This window comes from Nicotiana tomentosiformis, chromosome 2 (assembly GCF_000390325.3).
Source record: "Nicotiana tomentosiformis chromosome 2, ASM39032v3, whole genome shotgun sequence".
Classification (NCBI taxonomy): Eukaryota; Viridiplantae; Streptophyta; class Magnoliopsida; order Solanales; family Solanaceae; genus Nicotiana; species Nicotiana tomentosiformis.
This window is the reverse complement of record NC_090813.1, coordinates 58212095-58236305: the sequence shown is the minus strand read 5'-3', so window position 1 is coordinate 58236305 and position 24211 is coordinate 58212095. Positions and strand designations below refer to the sequence as shown.

The window sequence follows — 24211 nt, the reverse complement described above, 5'->3', positions numbered from 1 at the left end:
TAAAATTTGGCAGGTAAAAACTTATAGGGATATGCATCAAAATATAGTGAAAATAGTATATTAATGAAATTAAATCGCGACAAACTATTAACGGTCGAATATGTACACCTACAAAATCAACCAAGATTCTAGTTAACCATTAACATTAAATAAAAGTTTCTTATGAAAGTTATTTGTAACGGCGCGAACATCCTCTTTTCAAAGATGCTAGATACTAAAGTGATCATATTTCATAAAAATCATTACAAGGGTGCAATTGAAAATATGTTTATCATTTGATCCGTTCTTTAAGTATAAAAGACTACGCCCAACTATTTATCTAATAAAATATCAACGAGAATTTAGAGTAATCAATTATATTAGATGATATTATCAAATCTTGTTAAAAGTTGATTACAGTCTCACCGGAAAAGCTACTTTAAATTACATACTTGCCCTTGGGAATAAATAGAAGGACAATAAGGATGGTAGTATCAGTTATTCCAACAGTTCCTTTGGTCGAAGCCCTGTGCCACTTCCTACATCTCCGCCTGTGCCGCACTGGCGTTCAACCAAAGGTCATTTTTGAATTGTTTCTAACTTTCTTATTTTCCTTCAGTTTTCCCTTTCCCTTTTATCATTGAATCTTTTCCTCAAATTTCAATGGCTTTTCATTGCAGGTAGTTAGATTCAAAGCATTTTTCTTTTATTGTTGAATGTTTTGGTTGTGGAATGATGCCAAATACTATTTACCTTGCATATGTCTATTGAACTTATAGAAATATTGCTATTGCTGAATCATAATTTATGGGTAACTCTCATGTTCAATTTTGAATTAGTCAAAAGGGTTTGTTTCAATTTGTTGTTTGTAGATGATTACCATGGCTGATGTTTGATTGAACTGCATTCATGTGATTTCTGATGATCTTATTTGGTTAACTGCTGGAGAACTGGCTCTTTGTTTTTGATCTGGGATAGATATCTGTCTAATTGCCAGCAGATTCCTTTGGTGGGCAATCTATAAGCCCAAAAACTACAATTGAGGCCTGTGGCATGTCATTGTAACCTAAAATTTTTTGGACCCATCGCTATACATTATTAGTCTGGGTCAGGGGCGGAGTTAGAGTATAGGAAGTGGGTTCGCAAAACCTAATAGTTTTGGTTCAAATCCTGTATTTGTCTTAAGAAATCATCTTATACGCACAATAGCCCTTCTGGCTATATTTTCTGTTACTCCACCCATTTCATAAAGTATTCGACCCGGTTTAACAACAGCTATATTAAATTTAGAACTCAGTAACTCAAAATGACTAAGTACTGAACCCATAGGCTTCAAATTCTGGCTCCGCCTCTAGTTTGGATTATTTGTTGGGAAGAAAAAATGGTGCGTTATTTCATTGTATTGAAGGGAAAGGGTTAAAGGCTCTATCACAAACATCATTTGCCTTTATGCATCCACGTCAAATGGATACACTTGTGCAGATCCTTACGTGCACCTGATACATGCCCACATGCCCATACCAGACCTAATGGGACATAGCTTTTTTCACATATTCTCACTAGATTTTATGTTCCATTAGGAAAATGATGACATGAAAACTTTTGATAGCATAGCCCTCAGGCTTTGTTCTCTTGGTAAGAGCCCAAAACGTGATATGTAATTAGGTGCACTTCATGGGCTCGAACCTTCCGTAGACAAAAGCATGGTATTTAAGTGGAGAAGGATAGAGAGGGGGCCCCAGTATCCACCGTATTTCGAACCGTGCACTACTGGCCCTCAAGGATTTCTTGGTTATGCAAGAAAAACTTTTGATAGCATAATTATATTGTCATGAACCAGATAACTGAATGGTATTAGCGATGCAACATCTTTCTTATTATAAGACTAAACCATATTCTGAAAAGATGGGACCTAGTTTCTCATTAGCAATGCCCTTACTTAACTTGAAGGCATGTAGTCTCAAGTCTCAATGGATCCTGCCACTGAACCAAACTGCTATTGAAGGAGCACTATATGCTCTTTTTTTGATAAGGTAAATAGTATTATTAGCAAAATGGGAAAGGCTCCCGTATACGAGAGGTATACCAAAAAGTAGAGAATCTACAACAAAATATGATTTTCTACGAAAGACACCCAATCATCTATACAAGTAGGAATATCAAGGGTGCACCAAAAAGCAATCAAAGACAAAAGACTATTCCTCAAGTGTACAATATCATTTTCAATTCCCTCAAAAGCTCTTCTATTTCTCTCTCCACACGACCCACATAAGAGCTAATGGAGCAACCTTCCATACCTTTTGTTTTCTTCTCATATGAAGGAGCGCTAAATGTATGACCATGAACTTTTACGCAATGGAAACAACGATGAAATTAGTATAGACGACTATACCAAGTGAAAGCAAAAATTTAAGGAGAATTTATTGGCTAATGACATCAAAAAGTGTTTGCTAAAAAGTGTAACATATACTAATTGATTCTAGAAGTTATCAGAAAGACTTCCTTCTCCAATTTGAGGGACACATGGCTTTTTTTCTCTTTCCGTTGTTCACACATGGCTTTTAAGAGTTTGAATTTGGGATATGCATCAGTTAGAAATTCCTTCTGATGCATGGTCTATTACCTGTGTCCGGGTCCAGATTTCGTAGATGATTTTCAGAAATCCTACTTATCTTTTCTTTTTAAGCTTGCAGTCTTCCCATATCCTTCTGTTTGAGCACTAGCATTCAACTTTATATTGATTGATTTCTTTATCTCATTGCAAGTTTCTTCTTGATGTTCAGGGAGTACAGCTGTGATAAAAACGCTGATACTAAATTTGATTGGATGTATAGGAGCACATCATTTTGGTAGATGTACTCATAAACAAGAGAAAGATTACTTCCTTCATATTAGTGTGTGGCTCAATTGCTATGCTGATACAAAATTATCTTCCTGGTTGCATAGAAGCTTCTTGTGCGACCTCTTTCTCATCTGAGATCACAAAGCAAGACTCATGTAACTGGGTTTCTGGTGCCGAATCGTTGAAAATGAGTCCTGAAAATGATGAACGTCCTCTTGATGGCTATAGAAAATTTAATTCAAAGGATGGTGATCCTTGTTCCTTAAACAGTGTAGATGGTTCACGACCTTCAACTTTCAGTGCAATGTCTGGAAGTTCTAAGCCCATTGTATATCGTAGGAAAAAGTTCCGAAGAAACCCTCTCACTACTTTCTCCATTGAAACATCAGCTGAAGTTAGGCCTAGCAATGGATGTCCTTCTGAGCTTTGTTCTGAGGTCCATCTAGGAACTTTTAAGGAAGACTTAGTTGCTGGAGTTGCAGTTGAAAAAGTAGCTACTGCAGCTCCTATTCTGCTTCCTGCTGAGTGTAATAGAGGGAACCTTCTTTCTAAATCAAATTCTTGTGATGGTAGACCTGAAGTAGAAGAGCAGTGCTCTGAAGCAGCTTCAAGAAGTGATATACATAGGACTTCAGATTTTTGCGTAAATGATAGCCATTCGTCGTTGGACTTTGATTCTTCTTCATTGAAGACTGATGTGGGTGATGCCAGTGAATGCTCCTCATCTGGTGCTTTAGTTCCTGAAGGATTGGATGATAATATGCCAGAAAAGGATATATGCGTAGCAATTCTTAGAGGTTATGGGTTGCTTGAGAAAGTTCCGTTTACTGAGCTCCGCATGTCCGCTAAAACCTCTGGTACCAATACTGACAACTGCTCTTTAATCTCATGCAAAGCCTGTGATTGTTCAGATACTACATTGAAGATGCTAATCTGTGATAATTGTGCTGATGCATATCATTTATCTTGCTGCAATCCCCGTATACGGAAAATACCTCGGGATGAGTGGTTTTGCCAATATTGTTTGATTAAGAAGCGAAAATTACTGGAGAAATCAACTTGTAAATCCCTAAGTGGGCCTGTCGAAACTGAAAGTTCTAGCAACTTATTGTCTGAAGGTGAATCAGGACCTATATCTCTCATGTTGAAGGACACCAGCATATATAGAACCTGCGTCCGTATTGGCAATAATTTTCAAGCTGAGGTTCCTGACTGGACAGGCCCAGTGATAGAGTATGTTCTATATATCTATTTTTTCATTTTTTGGATCTTCCTGTTTACTTAGGGAAGTGAAAATGATGATATAGCTTTAAATGGTTTTATCACATAGGCTGATAAACCTCAATGATTGCTCATCCTGTGCCTACCTTTTGTAACCGTTTGCACTTGTCATTTTCAGTTATGTTTTATGGAGTTAATAATATTATTGATATGGTGGGGATCCCAACATACAAGGTGTTACAATGTAGAGAATTTACACAAAAAACATGATTCTCTACTAAAAGAACTCACTCGCCAATTCTAACTGGGAAATTGTATAACACACACAGAAAAAAAAAGAAATCATTAATCTGTGTGAGGGAATTTGCTAATCCTTCAAAAGTCTTCTGTTTCTCTCTTTCCATGTTGCCACGTGACCGCTGAAATAGCTATTTCTCATGTTCTTCTCTCTCCTCTTTGATGGTTCTGCATCACAATTTGATAACAGACAGTTTCCCACCATACGCCATCGCCTATATGCAGTGGTGCAATTCCACAATCAGGCAGTAAGTAGTTAACATACTCTTCCGCTTGTTTCACCTTAAGCACCAACTGGCATCAATCAGACCTTCTTCTCAAATTCTCTACTGTAAAGATGGCTACCGAAGCTGCTCTTTATGTGAAAAAGCAAACTTCCTTCGGTGCTGTCTGGATCCATCATTTAATGTTGTTTTCATCTCTGCTACTTCATTAATGTTGGACGACTCCTGGTGTGCTCATTGGACCTACCTAATGAAACTTTCTGTGCAAAGAAAGTGGAGATACATTTTTTAAAAAGAGGAACTTTAGAATGTCTAGAAAATGGTAAAGTATATGGTGGCATGTTTTGTATCTACAACTCAAAATGCTAGTTACTCTTTTTTTCTCTTATCTCATTATCTATGATTCTATACCTGCTAGTGCTAGCACATCTTTCCTTTTTCTGAAACTTAAGTAAGATTGCTTGAATGCTTGGTTGGATATTAATCCTCAGGTTTTCAGTTCAAAATGGATAAGCATTAGTGGTGGTAACTATGGCATATGCATGTTTAGGTTTCTCTTTATACTGAGGAAGCCTTATAATGCTCACAGGTTTCATGCTCCGTATGTCCTGATAATTTTGCACTCTAATATCTGAAAATCTCGCATATTGTGGAATGCTGTTAATGTTGACTGTTTTTATAATTGGTTCCTCTATTTTGTACTGTTCCTATATTTTGAGCATGGCTGCTGCTTTATTTTTGATAATGAGATCTGATGCAGTGAGGTTGATCGGTTTGAACCATTAGAAATCAGGCCTTCCAAGTATCTCAGCTTGCATGTAAGTTCTACTCCTGAAATCTATTTTTTTCATACAATTGGCTACTCAGTTCTAGGATAATTACTTACAGAAATTGTATTATTCAGGAATGCTCTTCTAACAAGCCGTCATGGTTTAGTTCTATTGGCAATTGGCTTCAGTGCCGGCAGGTCATTGAAGGTATTGGGGAATATGCGGATGGAAGTATCTGTGGGAAGTGGCGTAGGTAATCAGCTGACTCATTGCACTTTTTACTAGTGAATATTTCTTTGCTCCAGCTTTAGGTTTTTCAAGTGGATGTTGTTAATTTTGGATTGTTTCATTGAAATTGTTTTAGCTCTCGAAAATGGACACCAATTACGTGTTTCGAGCAGATTAATTTGCATTTGTTCCCTTTATTTTTTCTTTCTATTAACGGGAAGGAGCACTAGTGAGGAAAATGGACTAGTGAAGATGGAATTTGGTGCTTCAAACAATTCAGATATCTAGGCTCGTTGTTCCACGATAATTGAATGATAGATGAAGATGTTACACATAGATTAAAAATTGGATGGTTGAAATAGAAAGTGTCACTGGGGTATCATTGTTGGGAAGCGTGTCAGGCTAATAGAAGGGAAAAATAATTAGAAGAGAATAACAATAAATTGCACAAGACTAGACAATACAAGATTTATTTTGTTCGGTAATTTTTGCCTACTCCACGGCCACACAAAGAATAGCTTTATTGATACTGAAAGAGAAAGAAGAATGTGAGGGATGATTTACAAATGAAGAGAAAAGGCCCTTTTATAGGCAGAGGGTCGGCTGAAAAAAGTTTTAGCAAATGTGAAAACGCGGCATTACGACACCGTAATTTGTGAGCCGATTCTTTCTTTCACGTTTTTGCAGCCCACCAATTTTGACTTTTTCTTTCTTCTCTCGTTACTTTCTTTTCATTATTACTTTTTCTCTTTGTCTTTTTCCACTTATTGTATTCTTTCTTTTCTTTCTTTTACAATGAATAATATTTGTTCCCATCAATCATGTGATAGGAGGATGTCTACCGAAGTAGAAGGTTAGTTCTATAGAACAATTATAAGACCGTCAATGTTATATGGGAGTGAATATTGGGCTGCTGAAGTCCAACACATCTACAAGAAGAGTGATTCAGTAATGTGTATGCTAAGACAAATGTGAGGTCACACAAGATTAGACTAGATAAAAAATCACTACATTCGCCAGAAGGTGCGTGTAACGTGGATCTCCATATGCTCCGGTTTGTAGGTGTTATCATGATGAGTTAAGGTGTTAAAAAAGGAATGAGGTAGACCTAAAATCATATGGAAGGAAGTTTGCTTGAAAGACCTACGATCTCTTGGAATCGATGCAGAATTCGCGAAAGATAGGACACAATGGAACAAAATATTTATATAGGCAATGTCAATTTGTAGGAATATGTTTTTAGTCATGTTAATACGTTTACTTTAAGTCCTATGCTTTCCAGGAGTCTTTTAGCCCTATTAGAGATTCTTATGTCAGTATAAAATATAGAGATGTTATATAGGACATCTAGTTTTTGTTTTGTATAATGTTAGCTTGAGATAAATTTAAATGAGGAACATGGTCATTGAGGATTCACATAGCAGACCCCAACTTATGTGTGACTGAGGCGTAGTTATTGTTGCCAAATACTGAAGTTTCTTCCATATTAAAATAGTACTAGAAATTGGTTCTTGCTCATCTAAGCTCCCTTGTTGATGGAGTAGTTTCCCATGCACCTTGTTGGGCTCGTCTGACCACAGCAAGATTAGTCTTACATGTATCCTTTCTTTGTCACACCTCTATTCAAATGGAAGAAAGTTCCAACGCATATTCATTCATCAACGAAGCTATCCTATTCCTTCAGAGCCCTTTTCCTTCTGTTCGTCTATAGTCAAAAGCTCAATTCTGGAAATGCTATCTCTTTGACTCTGCATTTGTTGTATATCCTCCATTAGGTCAGGTTGTTCTTGTTGCTATAGGAGGTAGTGGCATTTTCTCTTCAAGAGACACATGATACTTTAACCAAAATTTACTCCACTCTCTACCAAACCCATTCTATTGGATTCTCACATTCCAGTTTGCAGCTCCCTCCCAATTTGATAGCAAAAGGGAATTATTAGAACTCCAAGCACTAACCACCAAAACCCCTATCCTACTTTACTTATCCACAGAAGCCTATTTCATTTTTCGAGTTGCTTGAGCAAGTTAACCACCCACTTCAATTCTTCATTCATCAAGAAAAATTTCCCATAAGTCTTGACGCCTCCGATCAACAAAAATCATCCCATGCAACTTGATAACCCTTTTGAATCTCAAAGTTTTCCTCTCGACCCGCATTGTAAGACACATGAGATTAAGCTGTATCAGTAGCTTGATAAGAAAAGTGCTGAGATCAGTGATAAGTGAAAGTGGTTGTAGAAAGAGAAGTTCCCATATGAAAGCACCCAATAGTGTGACGTAGTGGTCAATGAAGTGGGTGCAAACCTTGAAGACCAGGGTTCAAAACTCAATTGAGACAAAAACACTAGGTAATTTCTTCCCCTCTGCGTAAGCTTGGTCGGCAAAGTTGCTTGGTACCTGTGTTGATGGGAGATAGCAGGTACATGGTATAATAGTCTAGGTGCGTGCAAGCTGGTCTAGTCGGTACCATATTAATAAAAAAATAGGGAAGTTGCCATATCAAGGCATCCTGGATAGCTCCTATCTCTTTAATTTCCATTCACACTTCACTGGGATCATGTTATTTGCCTATTCTTTTGTTGGAAATATTCATGATATTTTGTTTTTGTGTTAATTTTCATCCATTAGGATGCCTAATCTGCAACTTGGTGTTATCATGTCAGGGCCCCACTATTTGAAGTTCAAACAGATGACTGGGAGTGCTTCCGTACTGTCCTTTGGGATCCACCTCATGCAGATTGTGCTGTACCTCAAGTATGTGAGTTTGTCAGTCCAAATATTGTGTTCTACATCCTGTCTTCGAGTAAACTCGTTCACTTGCTTAATTCCTTCTAGATTGCAGTTCCACTCTCCTTTCTTGCTTTTGTTAGAGATGGTTCTTTTTCATTTTATTTTCTTAGTTGGAGAACTATTTTCTTGTTAGGATTAAGACGTTTGATTCCAAAGTCGTCTAGTTGTTTCACAGGTTTTGTAGGTGCTTATAGCTTCAGTGTTCTTCGCCCACTATGATCTGCGGGGAGATACTTGTGTTTTACTGTAATAGCAAGTGTAAACAATTTTGGGCTAGTATATTTGCAATGTTTGATCATCTTGCAAAACTTCTTCCTTCCCTAAAAATGGAGGTTTATGCTGAATCAGATAATACCTAACTAATTATGGCTTGGACTCTTATATCTTCGGAATGACAAACCCATTGATAATCTAAATGATTTTCCCAGAAGTAGAGTATATGTGTATTGAAAATCCTACAAGTGCCAGAACATTGATATAGTTACTTGCTGCTCTCTTTTACTGCTCTTTGGTTTGTTTTTTTGCCATATTCCCATTTCACTGAGATCCATCCTTTTTAATATTCCTTAAATTGCTTTTTAATTGCTGTTCATTGTCTCACTCTCAGGAACTAGAAACGGAGGAAGTTCTAAAGCAATTGAAGTATATAGAGACGGTATATATTGAAACCTTGTTATCGCATTCTTTTCCTGTTTCGGCAAAGAAATCAACTCACTTATATACTTTCTTTTGAAAGAGGTGTAGGTAATAAATAATGATGCCAAGATCAGATCCAATCAGCCACAATTATATTTACTACAAGAAAATTTTGTTGTGCCACATTCTTCTAAAACCAAAAGATTTTCAACTGCAGTTATATTTCTCAAATATTTTCGTTATATTAGCTGTTTAGTATATGTGCTAATGCAAATTCATGGAACTTTTCTATTGTGTGTACTCGATGTGGTTTCTGCAAGCTATCGTTTTCTGAATTCTGCTGTCTCTGCCTCTTGTATACTGAGGTTTTCCATTTGTAATTAAAATTGTTTTTTAGTTGAAGAAATTTTTTCTAAGTTTTTCTTTTTGGTGATTGTATTATATGCTATCCATCTTTTCCTTTTTATTTTCTAGTGGAGTAAGGTCTCATGGTCCAACGACTGCCTCCCTGTGGACAACTGTAACACAGCAGGATTCTGCCCCCTTTTCGCTTTTAAACAGCTCAAATATTGAGAAACTAGGATTTACATTTTCCAGAATATGGTTTCCTGAGACAAGGAAAAATGAGCTGGATTTTGGTAATGAGTTGTTTTATGCTTATCAACTGTTAATTGCATGCCCAAAGATAGGAGATCTGCGCACCCTCATTAAGAAAGTTTTGTATCTACAAAGTTGTTTCAATTATATTTATTTACTAAGTTTATTCCTTTGTGAACGGAATATCTGAATTATCAGAAAAAGGGGGAGTCAAATTTTAAAGTAGTCATAGTGGATCCTTGTTCTACAAATGATCTGTGCCATTTTTTCCCTGATAAATTTTGTTCAGTGTGCATTGCAATACTCTCTAGACCGACTTATCAAGATATATAATATTGAACCTAGTGTTGTTCTGCTGTTTAGTTGAAACCCCGGCTGGCGGTTAAGAGGCGCAAATTGGTTCAAACCTCAGGTGCTAGCTCACGGTGCTTCACAGAGAATTGAGAAGATATAGGCTTCATGTACGGAAATGTTCATCTTGTACATTAGTATACAAATTTTGGACATTTGAATTTTTACTACATGAGATTCTCAACACAGCACACTGATGTAATTGCTTCAGACACATTTGTGCAATTTAGAAGGTGCATTGAATCAATCAGCTGCAACTCGATTTGAGTTTTCCTAGCCACACTTCGTCTCTTAGTCCATTTATATGTTCTCTTTATGGGGCAGTTACTTTTTGCATTGTGAGGGCTGACAAATTAACATTTCAGGTGTGATGAAGTCACAATTTAACTCTATATGTTCTCTTCATCATTATGTCACATTCCTGTAATGCCCTGATGAAATTCGTGAGGCCCTGATTTGTGATTGCAGAGTAGAGAGCAGGTGTGGGGAAGGCAAAGTGAGAGCAAGATAAGGGGAAGGGGAATTTTTACTTGTGATATCTTCGTGTTGGTGCTTTTTAGTTTCTATTTTTCCGTCTGCTATAGTTAGTTTTATGAACAGGAACCTACTCTAGGGTATTTTGTTGAATAGCAGAATTTATTTGCAGCTTCCAGCGGAGCAACCTTTCTTCTCTGTCGAGTTTGTGGCAGCTGTCCCCCGAACATTTGGTATCTCTGAGTCACTCTTCCAGGTTAGGAACTTATGGTTGTGCATTGCAGCGCGAAAAAAACATGAGGTCTCCAGAAATTGTAAGAGGGGCTTCTTTCAGAACTCATGAGTATTGCTTGTGGTTCATTAGTATTTGATACAGTATATCCAATTTTAACCTGTGGAAGAAATGATCTGTGTATTATTAGAGCCAGAAAAACACAAAGGTAGAAAGAGGGATGAACATAGATGCATTCACATCCAGTATTTCATTTGTAATTTGTAACGATTAGTAGTAAATATATACAAACCTGTATCATCGTTAGTGAGTAGCTGCGTAGTTTCCCTTCATCTGCAATAACGTTAAGAAGCATATTCTTTCAACATGATCCATTTTGTGCGAAGTACTTGTACGTTTCTTCTAGAATTTTTGCGTAAATTTATACTATCTTGACAAGGGTTGTGATAAACAAAAAGGTTTCGATAATTTATGTTTTCGAGACTTATACTGACCAAGTACTTAATTTTTGCACCTATGATTTTCTCACTTTTTTCTTTTTTACTTCTCTTTTGTCTCAATGCTTAATATTCAGGTATATTTTCTAGAATAAAATGCATTGTTAGAAGAAAATCACAAAAAAGCATAACAAGAATGGTGCTGAGAGCCTGAGACTGGAAGATCAGAGCTGGTATTGAGCATTCTTCGCTCACTTGGGGGGCAAATGAAAGGGAATCTCTCTTTATATATAATCGAGGGACATTGGCCCGGTGACGTGGCACTCTCCTAATCCAGGATTACAATTTATCTTTTTTCTCCATTTCCCCCTATTTCTCCCAATCATTCTGTTTTTAATTGTAATTATGTAGGAACCCAGAAGTCATGTCTCATGAAAAAGAATTCCAAAAGTCATTACTATTAATAACCAACCGTTCCTTCAGAACCTAACGGCCATATTTTAAAAGACTTTGTGGCAATTATATAATGCCCCATAGAATTAGAGCAATTGGTGTCACTCTTCACCAATATGTGGCAAAAGCCATATGTGGAAGATATAAGTATGATCTCATGACACAAGATACAATATATTCTGGATATTTGTAGTGTGATTGACCCTAATGAGATTTGGCTAAGCTTATGGACATGCTTTTCTTATCGGAGTATCTAAAAATAAAGATTAGGACGAGATATCAAGAGAGAAAAATCTATGATTTTTGGACATATGGATATATTGAAGGATCTTATCCAAATTAGGAGTATGGCTCTTTTATCCAAGGCAATTTCCTGTTTTTATTGAATGGAGGAGAATAAAAGAGTAATTCGATGTACTATATTATGTCTGCTTTTTCCTCTACAATTAATTGATCTCATTATTCGCTTTGACAATGTTGAACAAAAAGTTATGAAGGATAGGAATTTCTTTGTTTAGCTATCAGGTTTGTCTTTTTTTATATGGATAGAACTTTTCTGATTCATTGCAATTAAAAATACTCATTCCTACTCTTTTCTGTCCTCTTTCACTTTAGAAATGGTGGTAAGAAGAGGAAAAAAATAAAAAAAAGGAAAAGTAACTAAAACGTGTTGGAGTGATCCATAAAATTAGAGAAGTCATCACAAAAAAATATCGTACGCCCTCGTTTTCTCGTAAGCACTCTTCCCCATTTTTGATTATTCGTATTTATGTGCACGAGCATGATCAAATTTACTACTTTATAATCCATTTTATACTATAAGTTAATGTGCTCATTTACTTGAAGGATAAAGAAACAAATAAGAGAGATAATATGACCACACATGATGGAAATACATAACTCTTTTGGAATTTTTATTGTTTTTGAGAATCAAATAACAAAGAAGAAAAGTATATATAGTATATTGAGTTATACTGGTCCTTTTATGAAAATTACCGTAGTTTGACCTCTTCTTTTGTATTCTCATTCGGCATACATATCATTCTCTCCGAGGGAAGTACAAAGACATCTAAATTTTGATTTTTATATATTTACTATTCTTACAAGGATGTAATGCAAGTTTACGTGAAATAAAAAGATTGATAATATTTGTCAAAAGTTTGATAAATGTTAAAAACACAAGAATTTACAATTGTATTTGGTTGAAAGGAAGGCTTATGGCGATATCTATCCATCAGAATTGATCAGTATAATTAGTCGAAGTATGCGTCAACTTTGTCACTAAACGGTGATAAAATTTTGTATCTTAGACTTACTACCTAAATATATTTAATTTTTATTATAATATGATTATTAGTCAATTCTATTTTTTGAAAGCATGAACTGTTTCGACACTTTTACTTTAGCCTTTCCGATGTTGTGTTGTCGTTGCTATTTTCTTTTTGTGTTCACTTTAGAGGTTTTGTTTTGATATGACTTATGGTTTAGCTTTGAAAATTTAAATATCAAAAAGTACCTTAGCATTGAAGCTTTAAACTTGTATGCTTAGACTATCTTTCCAAGCCAAATTAAGAATACTTTTAGTTTTTGCAAAACTTAATTTAATTATTTTTAATATTCGGGTACTATAAAGTATTTCCTAAATGAAATAATATTTTGCGACCGCGACAAATTACTAGTTTCCTTAAAAGGACCGTCTTTTGAGAGGGCACTCAAATTTAACTATCCCAACCCAAGTTGGAAAGAGAAAAAAGAGATATTGCGCTTGGCTTTTTACTCAAAGGTAAGTATTTACTTGCATAAGTGTTTATACAAAATTAAATAATTTAACTTTAACAATTCAAGTGAATATACATATCACTTAATCATGGTTAAATAAAAATTGTGTAAGAAAAAATTGTACAAAAGACATGTTTTGCCTTCGTTGATTTAGTGTAACCAACACAAGCCATCTGCAGTACAGTTAGGTCAATTCACTTATCTGTGTAAGAGATTAACTGAGCCCGTGTATCGGTCTTCTCATTCGCCACCCGAAGCTGAACTTCCACCGAAGACAACTTGGCCTGGGCGGTCTCCTTCTCCGAGGCCAGCAGGTCCATCTTGTTTTTCCACGCGTCGGCCATTATTTAAGTTAATTGTACTACCCATCAAAATCCTAAAGTGACGCATTTGTGCATGAAGCGAGTTCATTGAAGGACAAAATGAGAATTACTTGAAAACTTAGAACAAATATTACATAAACCAAAACGTTGTGGAATATAACGCAGCGAGAAAATTTGTACATATCAATCATAGTATCCAGTTTCTTCAATTCAAGACTCAAAAAGCAGTTAAGAGATTTGGACATACAACTGTTAAGAAGAAATGTGCCATCACACAAGATATCATTTCTCCACTGAAATAGAAGCAAACTATATAATACATCCCAATTCATCAACTTAGTGGCATTCTCTTGAACATAAAGTACATACAATAATAAAAGAATTGTTTAGTCCTGAGCAACAAGGATTCAGCAGGAAAAAAAAACTGAAAATCTAAACTGAGGAAAAGAATACAGCATGAAGGTATTAGCAAGACCTTCACATTCTAAGCTCCTTCAGCTTAATGAGCCATGTCGAAGCTGATTGAGGTTATAGTGAAGTACTCATTGAGCCATGTGACAAAAAATGGAAAGAATTCAGGCCTATAACAGTCCAGACGTTACGATCAAATGTCTTTTGTTTTCGATCTCACCTTCCATTTTGATTGACGAATTGCGAAAAATCATCTAATCCAGATGCCATGGCATCTGTTGCAGATTCAGCCTCTTCTTGTTTGGTTTTTGAATCAACATGAGTCTCGTCTTCTGAATTTTCAGTTCCTCTCTCCTCAACAGTCTCCAGAGCACGAATATCAGAAGCAGAGTCTTCCCCTGCATTTGTCCGCAGCCAAGCCTCATGAAGTTGTAAGACATATTCCAGGTGCCATAGGACTTCTCCCATTGTTGGTCTGCTCTTCCCCTCGTCCGCTAGACATTTCTCAGCAATTTCTCCAAATTTCATCAATGACTCTGGGGAATAATTTCCTGCGAGTTGTGGGTCAACGATGGTTTCAAGCTTTCTTTGTCGTTGAAACCGCATCGCCCATTCTGCAAGATTGATCTGATCTCTTGGTAAGCTTGGATTTATAACAGGGCGCGCACAGACGACTTCAAACAGCACAACACCAAAGGAGTAAACATCAGATTTCTCAGTCAACTGCTGCCGCCTGAAATACTCAGGATCCAGATAACCAAAACTTCCTTTCACTGCTGTACTGACATGAGTATGCTCCAAAGACGGGCCAGTTTTAGACAGCCCAAAATCTGCCATCTTCGCTACAAGATTCTCATCTAACAATATGTTAGTTGTCTTGACATCCCTATGGATGATTCCACGCTCCGACCCTGTATGAAGGTAATGCAGACCACGAGCTGAACCAATGCACACCTCTAGTCTTTGCTTCCAACTTAGAGATGGTAGATCGCTGCCAAAGAGATGACTCCTGAGTGTTCCGTTGGCCATGTACTCGTAGACCAAAATCATTTCATTCTGTTCATCACAGAAACCTATCATGGAGACCAAATGCCTATGCCTTAGCTTAGAAAGCATTTCGATTTCTGTTTCAAATTCTTTCAGACCTTGCTGAGATTGAGGATTGGCTCTTTTGATCGCACCAAGGGTGCCATCATCGAGCTCTGCTTTGAAAACCTTACCAAATCCTCCCACTCCAATCACCAAGCTCTCGTCGAAGTTATTTGTGGCTGTTTTAATCTCTGCTAGAGTAAACCGCCTTCCAGATCTTAGAGTCCCAAGACTTTGATATTGTACTGATCCCTTACCGTTACCGTTACCAGTGCTGGTCACAGCAGCTCCGTGAAGGAATAAAGGCCTCCATCCAGCTTCGCTTTTCTTTTTGTCGTCTTTGCTTCTCTGCCTTCTACATAGCCGTATAATCAGCATGATTAAACCTGCAACAATGGCAATGGATGCAATACCTGCTCCAATTCCTACCCAAAGGATTATATTTTTTGAAGTTGTTTTTTCTGGAACATCCTCATATTTCTGTACATAGGCAAGATTACCATTCCGACTCAACTTGAAAACCTCCAAACCATTCAAAAGAGCATCAGTGCCTGCAGAACCAGTCGTTGTATCAGGACCAAGTTGCACCCAAAAGCTGGTGCTTTTCGACGGCATCACGTCAAAGTAATCCTCATGGTACGCCTTGTTCATTCCCCCAGCTCGTGAGAAAATGTCGTAGTTGTCAGCAGCAGTTTTGTTATTTATATAGATTTTGAAGATCCTTTGATTTGGTTTATTATAGTCAAACTCACAGAAATGTAAGCGAACAAGGTAATCAAAACCTGGATCCACTTCCAATTTCCATGACATGTTCAGTCGCTTCTCCATGACATCTGTGTTGCTCATAATTCTTGCTGTTTCATACACAAGAAGAGGCGCAATAGAGGTGTCGTTTGGGGAAGCATAGGTAATGTTGGAATGGTTTTTGGCTTCTGCACCTGCATCTGCAATGATCATATAGCTTGAATCCGCCTCCCACATCCTCCTCAACCCTGAATCTCTATTGGATTTAATTGCTGAACCACCAACATTCAACCTGTACATAGTTTGAATCCCTCGTTTACTTAAATTTAAAGAACTGTTAGCACCATTGCCACCGACTTTACTGATGGAGTCAACAAATAGCTTATCAGTCACAGGAATGATCTCTATGGCATTAACAAATCCAAAAGAACCTTTGTTGGGAATAAACTCGAGCACAAAGACATTAATATCGGAAGTCACAAAATACTCCTTCACTAATGAGAAAACACTTGAGTTGCCTCCAGAACCTTGCAAGTACAAATTCTTGTGCACAATCTCAGCAGCAACATTAAACTCCGAAACCAACTTCAAACCATTTGCAGCAACAGCAAAGTAGGACTCATTCGCATCGTGATTCCCGAATGAAAACGGATAGAAATGGAGCCTGAGGAAATAACTACCAGGTGCTATTTGGAAAGTATAGTTAACACTTTCATCAAAAAATCTGGCAGTTTTATAGAGTGGCTCATAAGATGAATCACCATTAAATGAAGCAGTTGTTGCCTCAATACCTGGTGAACTCAAAGTGACATTGTTGTCATGGGAAGAATCACCTACCCATTTACTACCATCCACATTTACAGTGGAATTAGTCCCACAATTTACCAAAAAAGTCTTTGTTTGAGCTTCTCCAATTTCAACAAACACAACTAATATCAAAACAAGAAACTGCCCAAACACCTCTCTGCCTTTGACTTTCATAACTCACTATCCCAATACACCCCCGAAGTTATATACACTTTTTCAAGCTCAGCTTCAAAACTGCAACCACCAATAATTTGTTTCAAAACTAGAGAAATTTTCAAATATGAAAAAACCCTAAGTTTCAATCATGGCAATCACTTTCTACCCAGAAACAAAACAATTTATAATCTGTTGCTTAAACCTTGTAAAATCAAAAGTGAGGCATAAAAATAAAAAGAATACCTTCATCAATACCTCATAGGCAACTCAGAAGCTCAACAACATGGGAAAATAAACCAAAAACCCACAAAGAAAATGTCTTCAAATGAACAGCTTCAGCTCAGAAAAAATAAAAATCCAAATCAGCAAGCAGATCTGAAACCAAGAAAATGGTCAAAAGCTTGAATCTTTGAGACAATGGTAATCAAAAAAGAAAAGAAAAGACACCCAATTTGTCAAGAATGGAGATTAATGAGTCTAAGGACAGATTACCTAAAAATAGTGGTAATAGGGGAAAGAGCTTCTCTTTTATTTTAAATTTTTTTTTCCAGAGAAACAAAGAGAGGAGAAGGGGAACATGGATAGGCTGGAGTTGTTTGAAACAGACTGGAAACATTCATATATTGCACTGTCTGTCTTTTTCTTTTGGGAATTGCTCTTTTCTTTACCACCATATCTGTATTACTACTATTTTATTACTCCATGAGTATTTGTTGTAACTGCTGTAACAGCCATTTTAGAAGTAGCCTTAAAACTAGATACTTTACTAGTATTTATTTTGACATAAGTCATTACATTTTTAGTTTAATTTGCCGTATTCTTCATAATTTGCAGCCAAAAAATTTTTGGCAGGATTTTCGTTTGAATAAACAGATTAGAAATTGCTGGAATTTCCATTTTTCTTTATTCCCTACGAAACAAGTTGCATTTTAATACGTCAAGATTTGGCTGTTAGTTTAAAAGAATGGAAAAGGTTAAATGTGTCTCTATACAATTCGAAATTGCTTAATTCCGTTTTTGACTTTTAGTTTATTCGTACAATTATACTTAATCCTTATAATGGTGTAAAATAGGTGACTTCATATGTCTAAATTTTTCGAAAAAAAAGAGTCTATTTTTACCTTTCAACTTTTGTTAGTTCTTCTAATTTAAAAAGTACTTTCAAATTAAAGCTTCGTGTTAAAAGTAAAAGACAAAAAACAAAATTGTTCTTATAACAAAGGTAAAATTGACTTCTGAAAAAGAGTTAAAAAAATTATCGAATAAGAATTTCTAATTTAAACACACAAAAAAAGTATTTTGTTATAAATATATTATTATGGATGTTCATTTAGTACTCTATTGTAAATAAATTTTCTGAAAAAGATTATCTATATGAGACTCCGCCGTAAATATGTTTATCTATTTAGTAGTCTATTGGAAATAAGTCTCCTGAAGAAACTTATTCTTTCAGTACCCCGTTATGGATAAACATCATATCCGGTATAAGATTATCTATATCTGGTACAATGAGCTTATCCTTTCGGTACCCCGTTATGGATAAATATTACCCTCGGTAGAAGATTATCCATATCTGGTATAATGAGCTTATCCTTTCGGTATCCCGTTATGGATAAACATTACCCCCGATAGAAGATTATCCATATTTGGTATAATGAGTTTATCCTTTTGATACCCCGTTATGGATAAACATTACCTCCGGTAGAAGATTATCCATATCTGGTATAATGAGCTTATCCTTTCGGTACCCCGTTATGGATAAATATTACCCCCGGTAGAAGATTATCTATATTTGCTATAATGAGCTTATCCTTTCGGTACCCTGTTATGGATAAACATTACCCCTGGTAGAAGATTATCCATATCTGGTACAGTAGCAGCTTACACGGCAGCTTGCAGAAGCATCTTACACAACAGCTTGCTTTCTTCTATAAATAGAGGAAATTTCAGTTCATTATGTACATAAATTTGAAATTTGAATAATATATCAGTTTCTCTCTATACTTGTCTTTACTTTACAGTTTTTATTTTATAACACGTTATCAGCACGAGACTCTGCCATCTCGAGCAAATACTTTGAAAGTATCAGAGGTACGAACTTTCTTTTTCTAAATAGTGTCAAATCTTTCTAAACTTGAGTTTGTAGCCCTGGATATATCGGGCAAAAGTTACATGTCTTGGGTACTTGATGCTGAAATTCATCTTGATGCGATGGGTCTGGCAGACACCATCATGGACAAAAATCAAGCATCAAACCAAGACCGTGCCAAAGCAATGATATTCTTACGCCATCACCTTGATGAAGGCTTGAAAATGGAATATCTCACTATTAAAGATCCAGTCATACTGTGAAATAATTTGAAAGATAGATATGACCACCTGAAGATGGTCGTTCTTCCACAAGCACGTTATGATTGGACTCATCTAAGGCTACAAAATTTTAAATCTATCAGTGAGTATAATTCTGCTATGTTCACAATTATTTTCCAATTGAAACTATGTGGTGATAATATTACCGATCATGACATGTTGGAGAAAACTTTCACCACTTTTCATACCTCGAATATGCTCCTGCAGCAGCAATATCGAGAGATGGGATTCAAAAAGTATTCTGAACTTATCTCACATCTTCTTGTAGCCGAGCAACATAATGAGCTATTAATGAAAAATCATGAAAGCCGACCTACTGGTTCTTGTCCATTCCCTGAAGTGAATGAGACGAACTTCCACCAAGATAAGCGTGGAAGAGGACATGGCCCTAGTCGTGGTCATGGCCATGGTCAGGGAAGAAACTCTAATCATGTTAATAATAAAGTACCTAAGAAGCCTCCTCACCACCAGCAGTGAAAAAGGAAGGAACAAAAGCATGAAGCGGTGCAAGCAGCAAAGGCAGAAAATGCATGCTATAGATGTGGAGGAAAATGGCACTGGTCACGTACATGTCGTACGCCAAAGCACCTGGTTGAGTTGTATCAAGCCTCCCCGAAAAAGACAGAGAAAAATGCTGAAGCAAATTTTATTTCTGAAGATAATTTAGACTTCATGCATTTGGATGTAGCTGATTACTTTGCACTCCCGGAAGGAGAAACAAGTCATGTGATCGGTGATGAATCTGTAGAAATGTAAATATTTTAATTTTTGTTGTTTATAGTAGATAGTATGGTTATGTAGTTGTTGTACATAAATAAAAGTTATGCTTTAATAATGATATTTACTGTCATATTTATTTTGTTTATGTCATTTTGAAAAAAAATTCTCTCATGATACCAGAAGTGTCTGAGAGATATTTCGTAGTACAAAATTTATCAAAAGCTCCTGAAGAGCTAACTGTTTGTCTAGAAGACGCATGACACAAGGAGTGCCTGAATAATATTTCATTGTGGACAATAAATTGAAGGCTCCCGAATAGCTTATATGCAAATTTATCATTCATATTATATGATTGTGGTCAAACCATATGTTGTAATAAACCAGAAGTTTACTAATACGAATGGCAATCATACTAGACTATAAATAATTGAAAGATTAAAAATATTCATGTTTACACAATCATAGGGGGTAAAATAATATGTATGTGAGAACTTACGCGCCTTATTATTCAATTTGTACTACATCATGTATCACAGTAAACCAGAAGTTTACTAATGCAAAAGTTTATGCCATAATAAACCAGAAACTTACTAAGAGATAACACATGCCATGAAAAACTTGAAGTTTTCATTTGTCATTTTTAAATGAGCTATTTGAGAATTCAGATAAGCATATACTGAAGAACTAGAAGATTCTTCAATAATTCTCTTGTGTTGCTTATTCTCATAATAAATTGATTATACCAGCTAAAGTTGGGACTAAGACCCCTAAATTCTGAAATATATATAAAAGGTGAATATGGGCCCATTCAGCTATCATGTGAACCACTAATAGATGCATATATGAGATGATTACATGTGTGTTTATTGTCAACCTGCAGTTTGGCATTTGAAATTGCTTTTCTCAATTAAGAGCATAATTTTCAGATTATGAAATCAAGATAGTTCATCTTAATGATGCTGGTTTATATTCAAACTAGTTTAGCATTGAATACCTCCTATTAATGGCTAAACTATTACTTATGAGAACATAGCCTCATGTGTTGGTCTAAGATTTTCTAATGCATCAGACCAATAATATATGATAAGTCTTCCCCTCACAATTGGTTTAGGATCAGAAATCAAATATTTTTACTATCTAATAACTTTTGATGTGTGGTATATGATTAAGTTCTCTACCACAACGCACAAAGATAGGTTTCCCAAAAAAGATTGTGGATATGTGTTAGTTTTTCTAACATTTGGGGGATGGAATAAACAGCTGGAAAATATGCTATATGAATCGAATTATCATTAATATGACCCTCACTTAAAATATAATTCAAGTCAAATGCCAGAAGCATTTGATGATCTAAAATTAAATATTATATTTCAGCTGCAAATGCTCATATTAAAATTAAAATCCCTGAAGGATAAAGTTTACAGCACGCATGAAGCGTAGTAAACCGATCGGTTCCAAAGGTAACAATCCAAAAATGATAGGAGCAAATGATCATAATGAGGAGGAAATGAGCTCTAGAAGAGCCCACGACATAATATTTCATGAAACTCCAGAAGAAATTCAGGTACCTGAAAATAAAGAAAGTGATGAGATCTCAACAAGTTATGTCGCTTAGGAACCGATACAAAATGATCGTTGACGATATATTTGATACAATATAGTTCACAATATTGTAAAAGATTATGAGGATCGGACTTGTAGTCCAGACACCTGAAGATTTCATGTCATCTAAATGCAAGTCATAACCTATATGACTCATTTGATTAAGTCTATATGAAGATCCCTGAAGGATTTGAAATGCCTGAAGCATATAGTTCAAAGTATCGTGAAATGTATTCAATCAGATTACAAAAATCTTTGTATAGTTTAAAGCAATCTGGGCGTATGTGATATAATCGCCTTAGTGAATATTTGCTGAAAGAGGGTTACATAAATGATGTTATTTGTTCATGTATTTTTATAAAGAAAATGGCATCAGAATTTATTATACTTGATGTTTATGTTGATGACATAAATCTTGTTAGAACTCTAGAAGAGCTCCAAAAGGCAATTGAATATCTTAAGAAAGAATTTGAGAAGAAAGATCTTGGAAAGACAAAAGTTTGTCTTGGTATGCAAATTGAACATTTAGCAGACAAGATCTTTATCCATCAATCTGCCTATACAGAAAGGGTCTTAAAACGCTTTTACATGGACAAAGTGCACCCATTGAGTACACCAATGGTTGTTCGATCACTTGAAGTGAATAAGGATTTGTTCTGACCTCCAGAAGAGGATGAGGAACTCCCTGGTCCCGAAATACCTTATCTTAGTGCAATTGGCGCACTTATGTATCTTGCTAATGCTACAAGGCCTGACATAACATTTTCTGTTAATTTACTAGCAAGATATAGTTATTACCCTAAACGGAGATATTGGAACGGGATTAAGCATATATTGCGATATTTAAAGGGAACACTTCATATGGGTTTATTTTATTCTAACAAAGGTAGTGTAGATCTTGTTGGTTATGCAGATGCAGGTTATTTATCTAATCCACATAAAGCTCGATCTCAAATCGGGTACATATTTACATGTGGAGGTACTATCATATCATGACACTCCACAAAGCAATCTATTGTTGCTACTTCTTCAAATCATACTGAGATAATAGCTATTCATGAAGCAAGTAGGGAATACGTGAGATAAATGGTGACATTAATGTGCAACAAATCCGTTCAAGTGACAATCCGACAGATTTATTCACTAAATCTTTGCCAACTTCAACTTTTGAGAAGATGGTATACAAGATTGGAATGCGGATACTCAAATATTTGAAACAGAATTTTTATCAGGGGGAGTAAAATACGCGCTATACTCTTTTTCCCTTACTAAAATTTTTTCCACAGGGTTTTTCTTATAAGATTTTTTTTGAGACAATTAGTAATGCGTATTACTAAATATGTGCTCTTTTTCCTTCACTAGGATTTTTTCCCACGAATTTTTTCCTAGTAAGATTTTAATGAGGCACATTATCTTTTAATGAACATCCAAGGGGGGTGTTATAAATATATTATTATGGATGTTCATTTAGTATTCTGTTGTAAATAAACTTCCTGAAGAAACTTATCTATATGAGACTCCGCCGTAAATATGTTTATCTATTTAGTACTCTATTGAAAATAAGTCTCCTGAAGAAACTTATCATTTCAGTACCCCGTTATGGATAAACATCACATTCGGTATAAAATTATCTATATCTGGTACAATGAGCTTATCCTTTCAGTACCCCGTTATGGATAAACATTACCCCCGGTAGAAGATTATCCATATCTGGTATAATGAGCTTATCCTTTCGGTATCCCATTATGGATAAACATTACCCCGGTAGAAGATTATCCATATCTGGTATAATGAGCTTATCCTTTCGGTACCCCATTATGGATAAACATTACCCCCGGTAAAAGATTATCTATATCTGGTATAATGAACTTATCATTTCGGTACTCCGTTATGGATAAACATTACTTTCGATAAAAGATTATTCATATCTGGTACAATAGCAGTTTACACAACAGTTTACATAAGTAGCTTACACATCAATTTGCTTTTTTGTATAAATAAAAAAAATTTTAGTTCATTATGTACATAAGTTTAAAATTCTATATTCTATCTGTTTGTCTTTACTTTATCGTCATTATTTTATAATATATTTCAATCTTTTTGAATATTTACAAGTTATTTTATGTATTAGTTTGTCGATGCCAGAGAATGGATCTCCATTATTTGGTTGGGTTTGCGGTGGTCACATGGCCATGTGTGGAAAATAAACAACAGTCCAAAAATAGTTAAAAAAACAGCACTCTGTTTTTGACAATTAGAATAGTAAATCCATGTCTTTTTGCTCCTCCGTACCTCATAGTACCACTATAAAGTTGGTCAAGATAATAGCTGTAAAGAAGAATAAATGAATAGAAACATAACCGGAACAACTTTCAATTTGACAAAAAGTGAAAAGGAAAAAAGTTGAATTAATTAAAAAAAAAATGACACCCATAAATATCTTGAAACATTTCATAATAATTTTAGGTTTTTGAAAGAATTAGTTTTGGAAAATAATTATAATTAAAATTATTTACCCAAAAAACGGATAGAGTTAAATTTATACGCAGTTCTAAGGATACGTGGTATAAATTAGTACAAATCGGGAAAGATACATAAATGTGTATTGAAATTAGTTATAAAAGAAATGAATGCAAACCAGATGAACTAATTCGCCTGAGCCTTCAAGTTTAATCACCT

At 35.6% G+C, this 24211-nt stretch overlaps 2 protein-coding genes across 11 annotated transcripts; one reads left to right on the top strand and one right to left on the bottom strand.

The window, feature by feature from the left end:
- The first annotated feature begins 421 nt into the window (after positions 1 to 421).
- LOC104114390 (uncharacterized) lies at positions 422 to 11545 on the top strand. 8 transcript variants are annotated; one of them, XM_009624826.4, is made up of 8 exons: positions 422 to 557; positions 2763 to 4054; positions 5324 to 5381; positions 5468 to 5586; positions 8225 to 8315; positions 8959 to 9006; positions 10582 to 10665; positions 11216 to 11545. In XM_009624826.4, exons 2-8 carry the CDS (start codon positions 2892 to 2894, stop codon positions 11231 to 11233), a joined length of 1581 nt encoding a protein of 526 aa, XP_009623121.1. In that variant the 5' UTR covers positions 422 to 557; positions 2763 to 2891; the 3' UTR covers positions 11234 to 11545. The 8 variants fall into 8 exon arrangements, with proteins under 8 accessions (XP_009623121.1, XP_009623124.1, XP_018632561.1 ...); XM_009624829.4 differs by lacking the exon at positions 11216 to 11545 and adding an exon at positions 9948 to 10045 and having other exon boundaries at positions 10582 to 10813; XM_018777045.3 differs by lacking the exon at positions 11216 to 11545 and adding an exon at positions 9948 to 10045 and having other exon boundaries at positions 10301 to 10813.
- A 2338-nt stretch (positions 11546 to 13883) lies between these two features.
- Positions 13884 to 17562, bottom strand: LOC104114389 (probable receptor-like protein kinase At1g30570). 3 transcript variants are annotated; one of them, XM_009624824.4, is made up of 3 exons: positions 17333 to 17562; positions 17096 to 17215; positions 13884 to 16918 (listed from the first exon to the last, which is right to left on the bottom strand). In XM_009624824.4, exon 3 carries the CDS (start codon positions 16856 to 16858, stop codon positions 14261 to 14263), a length of 2598 nt encoding a protein of 865 aa, XP_009623119.1. In that variant the 5' UTR covers positions 16859 to 16918; positions 17096 to 17215; positions 17333 to 17562; the 3' UTR covers positions 13884 to 14260. The 3 variants fall into 3 exon arrangements, with proteins under 3 accessions (XP_009623119.1, XP_009623118.1, XP_070051504.1); XM_009624823.4 differs by having other exon boundaries at positions 17084 to 17215; positions 17333 to 17561; XM_070195403.1 differs by having other exon boundaries at positions 17084 to 17561.
- Positions 17563 to 24211: the final 6649 nt, after the last annotated feature.